Source organism: Chrysoperla carnea, chromosome 1 (genome assembly GCF_905475395.1).
Source record: "Chrysoperla carnea chromosome 1, inChrCarn1.1, whole genome shotgun sequence".
Taxonomy (NCBI): Eukaryota; Metazoa; Arthropoda; class Insecta; order Neuroptera; family Chrysopidae; genus Chrysoperla; species Chrysoperla carnea.
In genome coordinates this window covers 4,957,177-4,966,102 of record NC_058337.1, presented here as the reverse complement: position 1 = coordinate 4,966,102, position 8,926 = coordinate 4,957,177, and the positions used below count along the sequence as shown (strand labels likewise).

Sequence of the window (8,926 nt, the reverse complement as noted above, 5' to 3'; positions counted from 1 at the left end):
TAATAAAAAATATACAATTTTATTTAATCATAACATAAACTAAAATCGAGTACACCAACAAAGAATTATACATCATCGAATATCCCTCGCGGAGGTGGACCAACTCTATCACGACCACCTCGAATAATTTCAAACATATCTTCAGCAGCACTTTGATATCCTTGTCGATCATTGATTGCATCCCGTGTGCTTATACCAAAACGGGAATCAATTTCACCACCTGCTAAACTATCTAAATTTGTTGATGGATTCGATACGTAATAATCAACTGGATCCACATCCCGTAGTAAACCGGCACGGGCTGATTCCATACTCTCATCACGATTTAATGGACGAACTGGATCAGAATAAACCATTGAATGAGGATCATAAACTCCTTTAAAATTTAAAAATTACAAAATTTTTCTTAAATATTTTTATTGAATATTGTGTTTTTTTACCCGACACCACAATTTTTTTTTAATCAGCCACGTTTTTTATTTCTTTAAGCCAAAAACAGTTTTTTTTTTTAAGAAAATCGAAGATGATTTAGAAGAAATGAAAAATGAAGAAATGATATTTTTTTGTATGAAAATCCAATGAAAACTAATTTTTATGAAGAATATTTGTAAATTAGAAAGTTTTTTTGTTTCCCTATTAACCAAATTTTGACCCTTTTAAATTTATTTATACCTAGATCAAAGTCATTTAATTCTTTTAAATCGATTTTTTTTCCAATATAATTTTCTGAGTATTTTTATTTTCATTTAACACAAGCGTAAAATATAACTGCTATTTCAAGGCTGAAAATTTGAGAGGTTGTTTTCGAAGACGTGTCTAACAACGCTACAAAAATTTTCTTACAAAAAAAGGACTTTTTTTCTAGGAATCTGGGAAATTATCAATTTAATTTTTTTAATTAAGCCGGGAAAAATGGATCAGTTTCCCCTATTGAGACTTCCAGATCCATTTATTATCGCAAAATACCGGCGTAGAATATATAACACACTAAGGCTAATGTAGATATCGGGCCACTTTGGTGTTAAAGGAGCATCAAACTCGTAAGCACAAGAGGGGCCGTGTCAGACGCCCCTTTCACCTCATCCTTCCGTTCTCCTAGGAAAATGCTCCTTTAATTCATCAAGTCAAGGAATTGCTACGAGAAGTCCATCTTGATAACTGGGAGTCGTCGCATAGCTTGCGACAAACCAATCTCTGAATAATCACGACTGTGCTTGCCTGAAGGCAGAAGTACACTCTGGGGACGCAGAATGCCTCATAATAATACATAGAGATCCACTTGAAGGGCACCGAAAATGGGTATCTAGAACCTAGACCTTGAGAACAACCTGGGTCTTCGTGTCTCCGGATAAGAGATGCAATTTTAAGCAAATAAAACTATTACATTTTGACGAGGACCAAAAATTTCGGACCAAAACCTGACGCCTTGCAGGTTTCTGGCTCCAGGAGACGATTTGAATCCAAGGAGGAAACAAAGGAACCACAGAACTACATGAGTTTTAAATATGTTGTAGATATTTCTTATTTAGCAGAAGATTTTTAGCTGGAAATGTTGAGTAGTTATAAATTTAACACTTTTTATCGTTTTTCTCTGAAACTAACGAATATGCAATATACTAGATTGAGAAATACTTAGAAAACTTCATTGGAAAAACAAAAAGAAAAAAGAAGTAAATGACCAGTAAAAAGATAGAAGAGAAAAGGCACATATTTCGAATAACATATTTTATGAGTTACACGAAAGAATAAAAGTTCAAAGCGAAAAACCACACGAAAGAAGAAAAGTGAAAATTTAAGAGAGTTTTAAATACAAAAGCCCAATAATCCAAAGAAATATTATGTGCAAAAATTTAGAATGAAATATATACAAATATTAGAAACATATGAAGAAACCCTAAAATTATTTCTACAGAAAATCAATATCAAAGAAAATTTTTGTTTAGTTCTGTAAAGAAGAAAATTAGTAAAACAAAAATAAAATAAAAAGCGAAAATTTATATGTAAATTCATTTTACCTGTGTCTGTACTATTTCTAATATTTCTATTTCTGCCTCCAATTTGGAAACGTTCTTGGAATTCTCTACGTCGATTCATAGAATCTTCTGCTCTTTGTCTTTTACGCTTTTCTATAAAAAAAAATAATCTTTTTTTCAAAAAATTCCAGTTACTTGCAAGTTTGCAAACAGGATCGTCTTTAAACTATTTGAAGCCCTGAACACTTTTCTTTCATGGAATCTCTATGGATGGAATATTCATGATTTTTGGTCGGCCGAGTCAATCTTAAATCTACGTAGACATTTTTGTCCGGGATCGTAATCCTGGACATTTTCCCATAGTGCGAATAAAGCAAATTGATTTTCATTTTCACTTACCTCTTTTAATTAATTCTCTACCCTCGTCAACCATATCATACGTTAATTCATCATTACCAATAAATTGATGAAATCCTAAAACTATAAGTATTCGAGCACCCAATCTAAAATACGTGGCTAAACAAAATGCTAATATAGCAATTGGAAAATACACATTAAAACCATCGGATATTATGGATATCACATCCATATGACCCATCACCTAGAAATTCAAAAATTACCTAATCAAAACTAAAAAATAAAGTTATTTTAGATCCTAAGATAATAACATATTTAGGTGCTTTATTTCTTAAGTTTTGTCTCGGAGAGGGGGGCAGAAAAGTATTTAAATATTGACTAAAAGGAGGAAAAAAATTTTCTGAGATTTCCATGAGTTTAATATTTAAAAATCTTCCTTCCATTTTGTAAGCCGGTAATCTTGGTTATTAAGTTCTATGGAAATTTTTTATAAATCAGTTATTTTCTTTAAAAAATTAAGTCGTTATTTCCATTATTTTCTCACTTGCAACGCTCAGGTTTATTGTTTTACTATGCTGGACATTACAAAGACAAAATCGTGGCTGCCCCAATGCATGGAGAGTAAAGATAAGCAGGACCATATTTGTACATAAAAAGCGTCCATCGAAAAGCAGGAAAAGCAAGCGATGCTATAGCACAAGTATAAGTTTTTAATATGGATTTTACAAAAAGTGCTCAAAATAATAAGAGTAAGATAGTTATTAGGTTAGGTTAGGTTAGAGTGGCTGTCTTGGGGTGGGAACGAAAAAAAAAGAAAGAAGAAGAATATTATGTACACTTACCTGCGTATAAAGTGTTTCAAGCTGTTGACTTTTAATCACATGACTATCCATATGTATTAGGCCCAAAAAATTTAAACATATTGGTGGTGTTAAACGTGACAACATCATACCAGAGAATATTAAACTGTATTCATTTGTTTGATGATGTGGTGCCAAATAGTATAAATTAAGGACACGAATTTTTAACACCGTTGAATATGCACAATAACACATATAGGCAATAACAATTGTTGAGAGAAGCTTGAAATAAAACAAACACCAGTTAATTTGAGATCAAAACACATTTTTAATCAGGTTAGGAATTTTAAAAAGGTGCAAGACGGGTCGTTTTTGAGCTATTATAGTGCTCTGGGCACTTTTTCCTCATGGATAAAGTGCCCAAATCTCCTATCCACATGGACTTTCTTTATGATCCGGCCACCTTCGGATCTTTTTGACACGCAATCTTGAAGTCCTTTAGAAGTAGTTTAAAAATCTGGTGACTTAAATGGTGGGACTTTCAGCACGTGGTTACAGAGTTCAATAGGAAAGAAGGACTTGACTTTTACGAATATCATGAGCAGGTTTTCAACATGTCCCTGTTATTAATTCAACTAATAGTGGAAATATGTTCATTTTAATGAAATCGAATAAAAAATTTATGAAATTTTTTAAATTTAAAAGGAAAAATCCTAAAATTAGATCAAAAAAACTTACCTCTATCGTTAAATAATCATAACTATCCTTCGAAACAGCCAAATATCTTGCAAATATCGATAAAACAGGTTTCCGATTAAAGAATGTCACCTCCGACCAGACAACAGCAAACGATAATAAACCCGTAATCAAGGCCAATGTCAAACGAATATATCGTTGTATAATACATTTCCAATACCATTCAATCGTTGGATTATAAAAGATCCGTGAAAATGCATTCTTTGGATTCTGGAATGTATGCTTAAAACGTCTTGTATGCGATGTCTGATTATTCGATATATCTTCTAAATCACAAATTTTCTTCACAAGTATACCCCACTGAATTTCGGTTCGTTGAAGCGTATGTAACGCTTTGATTACTTGTTTATGTAATCGTATCAATTGTTTTTCACTTGGTGCATCGATATTAATATCCGCTGGAAGTTGTCGTCTTGCCATACGATCACGTAATTCCGTTGGAATTTTTTGCATAACGGTTTCCATATTATTGTACAGCGGATGATTCGGACCAATTGCTAAATTAGCTGCTTGCAATGATTCTAATATATCATCGACGGTCTCTTCAGCTTCACATTTATCACAATTTAATTTTGTTGCTTTGAAATAGGCGCGTGATAATAGGTAACCTGGTTGGGCTGAACGCCAATATTCTCGTGGTACATCAATTAAAGCGTACCCTAATAACATTACCAATAAAAATAAACCCCATGTGTTGCTCGCTGATGAAGCGATAGCAATAATTTTTTGACTATACAAAAAAAAAAATTAAATTAATTTACTCAGGATATTTCTTTTCGCTAATATTATTTTCCTGCGATTTCGTTCACAATATTATTTATAACGAGCGATTTTTAGATAGGTCCTCAAATTTGGTTTTGTCCTGGGGCCTTTTCTGCTATATTTTCGACCTTGTGTATCCCTATCTCTAATTATCTAAAATAAAATAAAGTTCGAAAACTAAAACCCCGACAATTACAGATTAAAATCGTCATTACAGTCGTCATTAAATCTTAGAGGTCCTCCGAGTGTAATGACGAAATTTGTTTTTCCATCATAACTTTATGTATCAATCACAATTTAATGTGACGCCACATGGCCCATAACCAGTGGGCGATCAAGACACTTCTAACGATACCTTATTTGTCAAATTATGATAAGTAGTTTAGAAGTTAGGTCCGAATAGATGAACATACATACATATGGGTCAATCACATAACCTTCGCCATTGTATAGTCGGGGTAATAAATCAAAACCGCAGGAAAATTAATTTAAATTAAAATTGATAAAATAATTACCCATCCAAGTCAATTCCTGGTTTAAGTGCAATATATATTAAAAGTACACCACAGATAAACAAATATGAACCATAATAGATTGCATTATCGATAAGAGCCGATTTCAATTTACCTCGTACCGTAAATTCACCAGCTTTACTGTACGATTGCATCATTGGCATAACAAGCCATGTTAAAAACAACGATGTCCAATAAACAACCCGCCATAAATTCTTCAATATATTATCTGGAACGTAGCTCCATGGTTCCTGGCATGTTTGTGGAATCGGCGGTGGTACCGAAGACGATGATGACGGTGTTAATGGATTTTCGGTACTCGATGATGTTTGATTTGAATCATTTTTAATATCGGTTACTTCGATATCTTTGATCGATACAAATGTTGAATTTACATGAATATTTTCAACGGTACATTGTCGAAAGACCGTCTGAAAACAAATAATTTTTCGATTTAAATACTATTAGTGAAATCAGAAACAGCCATAATGTCGATGATCCTGAGAGGCCAGAAGAATACCTTCCTGGGCCATATTCATAAGAACTTTTCGATATGTTTTGATGACGAGAATAAGATCATAAATCGGGGCAACTAACTTGAATGTACTATGAATCCTGAATCCATAAGTTTCAAGAAATTTTAACCGAAACCAATGTATTGTGTCCGAGGTCCTTTCAAATACACACTTTCTGACCAAACTGGCTTTTTCTACATCCTTATACGAACAGTTTGCGCCCGGTCTCATGGAAAACCGGGTTTACTTTTAAATCCCAAGCTTTTGATCATTTTTCGGCTTTAATACTTCGATTATAATGGATTGAGTAGAGTTAAAACGGGTTGGGGTGGCTTTTGTTGGCTCACAGGTAGTCTTTTTCATCTTTCATCGATTAATCAGTGATTTGCTTTCATATTTTTATACCATGCATATATGTAATATGCAAGGTATACTAAGTTTAGTCCCAAGTTTGTAACGCTTAAAAATATTAATGCTTTGAACAAAATTTTGATATAGGTGTTTATAAAATCACCTAATTAGTCCATTTTCGGCTGTCTGTCCGTCTGTCCATCTGTCTGCCAACACGATAACTCAAAAACGAAAAAAGATATCAAGCTGAAATTTTTACAGCGTACTCTGGACGTAAAAGTGAGGTCAAGTTCGTAAATGAGCAACATAGGTCAACTGGATCTTAACCTATGGGTCCGTAGAACCCATCTTGTAAACCGTTAGAGATAGAACAAAAATTTTTTGAAAAGTCTTCCTTATCAAAAAATAAACAACTTTTGTTTGAAACATTTTTTCGTAAACATCACGGTTTACCCGTGAGGGCGCAAATTAGGCGTAAATTGTATAGTATGTATGGGGATATCAGTTACGTGTGTGTGACATGTATGTATGTGTAATGTGATAGAGTAATCAACACTATGCATGGTATTTTAACAATTAACTCAGTCAATTGTTTGTTTTCACTTGTTTTTAAATAAAATTATTTAAAATAGGGCGGTAAAATAAATGAATACTAACCGAACTAACATCGAGCGGCAACACAAAAATAATTAAGAAACTAAAATACCACGCTATTAGAACTGCTAGAGTAACAATAATATGATGCCGAAACCAATTTCCATAGCGATATAGAATACTTGCACTCAATATAAATGCACATATCACTTCAGTGACAAAAAGCGTTACACTCATTTTTTTTTATACAATTGATATTAATTTTTTGTTTTTTAAAATTAAATCCTAATTATTTTGTATCTACATTTAAATTAGCATTCACTTTCATTTCGCTTTCAACTAATTGTTGCATTTTTTCTAATTTTTCTAATGTTAAACTTTTTAATGGCATTAATCGTGGTTTACATAAAATTAACTCCTTAGAATCCTCAAAAAATAGTTGACCGGAATTTATTGGTAAAACAGGTTTAATTTGCGTTGTACTTTCAGACATTTCTTTTAGAATTTATTAATTATTACACGTCAACTCATTGCCAAGTTTTAAAGTTATTTTTTTAAGGAGTGATTTAATAAAAAAAAACTAGTATGCAAATGACTTTATTAATGTTTAAAATGTAATTATCTTTAAAAGTACATTAACGTTTTGTTTATTTATGTATTTTTATTAATTAAAATTTTATTTAGACATATGTTATGTATTAAATTTAAATGATTTTTTAATAGTTTCTGTAGATTTTTAAAACATATTTTCCATACATCGTAATGGAACGTCACAAAAACCTTTTAGCATTTATTGGCATTTACGTCAAATTACAGCATGGCCATAACATGAATTAAAAAATCACTACTTTTTGTATTTAGTTACAGAAAAACCGGTTTATAAAAAAATATTAGTTATTTTTATTTTGTGTAAACTATTTTAATTTTAATGGGGTACTTTTTTATGTACTGTCATATTATACCTAAAATTAATTTAGACAACCTCTCGTCAAAACATTTATAAGTAGATTATTGGCTTATGGTTGCTAACTCTCCAATTTTGATCTGGAGTTCTCGGTTTTGGAGACCTGCATCCGAAATCGAGTGTTATCTGTTCATAGAATGTAACGCTTGACGCTAGCTTTGGGCGTAAAATTAGGAAATACGAATTCGAGTGTTAACTGTTAATAGGATGTAACGCTTGACGTTAGCTTTGGGCGTCAAATTAGGATTCCATCTAGGTGAAAAAAATTGAGTTATGTACAGCGTCAAATAGGGCTTTTCATTTTAAAATCACGATTCACATTTGTTTCGTACTAAATGATTTATAACCAATGTGATAAAATGCATAACAAATATCTTCTATCTTAGTCCTACTTATTGCTGTCAGTACGAAAAAATAAATTCTGCACTTGCGCATATGACATGATGAAAAGGTCTATAGCAAAAATGAGCGAGAAAAAAGATTAATTATATTGAAAGTCGATATCCCGAGATGTACATACTAAAAGAAATTCTCTAACATCATTTTTAATAAAACACATAGTAATGATAAAAAAACAGCTATATCCATAATGGTTTTTTAAAACGATTATCTATAGGGTATTCCACTATTTTTGAAAAAGTACTTCAAAATGTTGATTTTGCTAATAAAAAGGCACCAAAAATTTATTTCGGAAAAATACATACGCTTTCTTGCCAAAAACTTACATTAAATTTTAAACCTTTTTTAAACTGTCAAAAACGCGGGCATCCAATTTGATGACGTAATATGGGTATCACTATACGAAATAACACAAATAATTTTGACAGATATATTCATAGACATCTGATACTTATAAATATAAATACTTATCTATGTATATATTATACCCAACTGTCTACACTGAACTAACTAATGGTCTATGACTCATACCGCTATGACATCACAGCAGCTTACCCGCGTTTTAGGTCACGTGATATACAGTTTAAAAATTACGGAAAATTTTAGGGGAGGATAGGACAGGATAAAAGATATAAAACTTTATTTCCATTTTCCCTTTAAATTTTGTCAAGGCAGAAATAAAGTATTTTTCGTTTTTAAAACATGAATAAAATTTATTAAATTCAACAAATACATTTATTTTGGTTATTTAGTTTAAGCGGTTTAATAAAATAAATTTAATAATAACATTTATTGTATTCATCTTTTTAACAATATGATTGGCGTAAATACTTGATATCAAGGTCAAGTGTTCCCAGGTCATCTTAAATTTTACTCTCGAAAACGGTACCAGCTCTGGTACTAAGATAAATATAATACTTAATTATAATACAATTTGTAAATC

The 8,926-nt window shown here is 31.6% G+C and overlaps 2 protein-coding genes across 3 annotated transcripts; both read right to left on the bottom strand.

The window, feature by feature from the left end:
- Positions 1-6,963, bottom strand: LOC123304875 (LMBR1 domain-containing protein 2 homolog). Of its 2 annotated transcripts, none has more exons than XM_044886438.1 (7): positions 6,684-6,963; positions 5,164-5,591; positions 3,869-4,616; positions 3,173-3,412; positions 2,373-2,574; positions 2,016-2,126; positions 1-376 (listed from the first exon to the last, which is right to left on the bottom strand). In XM_044886438.1, exons 1-7 carry the CDS (start codon positions 6,855-6,857, stop codon positions 66-68), a joined length of 2,214 nt encoding a protein of 737 aa, XP_044742373.1. In that variant the 5' UTR covers positions 6,858-6,963; the 3' UTR covers positions 1-65. The 2 variants fall into 2 exon arrangements, with proteins under 2 accessions (XP_044742373.1, XP_044742376.1); XM_044886441.1 differs by having other exon boundaries at positions 1-337.
- Positions 6,910-7,166, bottom strand: LOC123304902 (BBSome-interacting protein 1). Its single transcript, XM_044886448.1, has one exon. The coding sequence runs from the start codon at positions 7,111-7,113 to the stop codon at positions 6,910-6,912; it is 204 nt and encodes a 67-aa protein (XP_044742383.1). The 5' UTR covers positions 7,114-7,166.
- Positions 7,167-8,926: the final 1,760 nt, after the last annotated feature.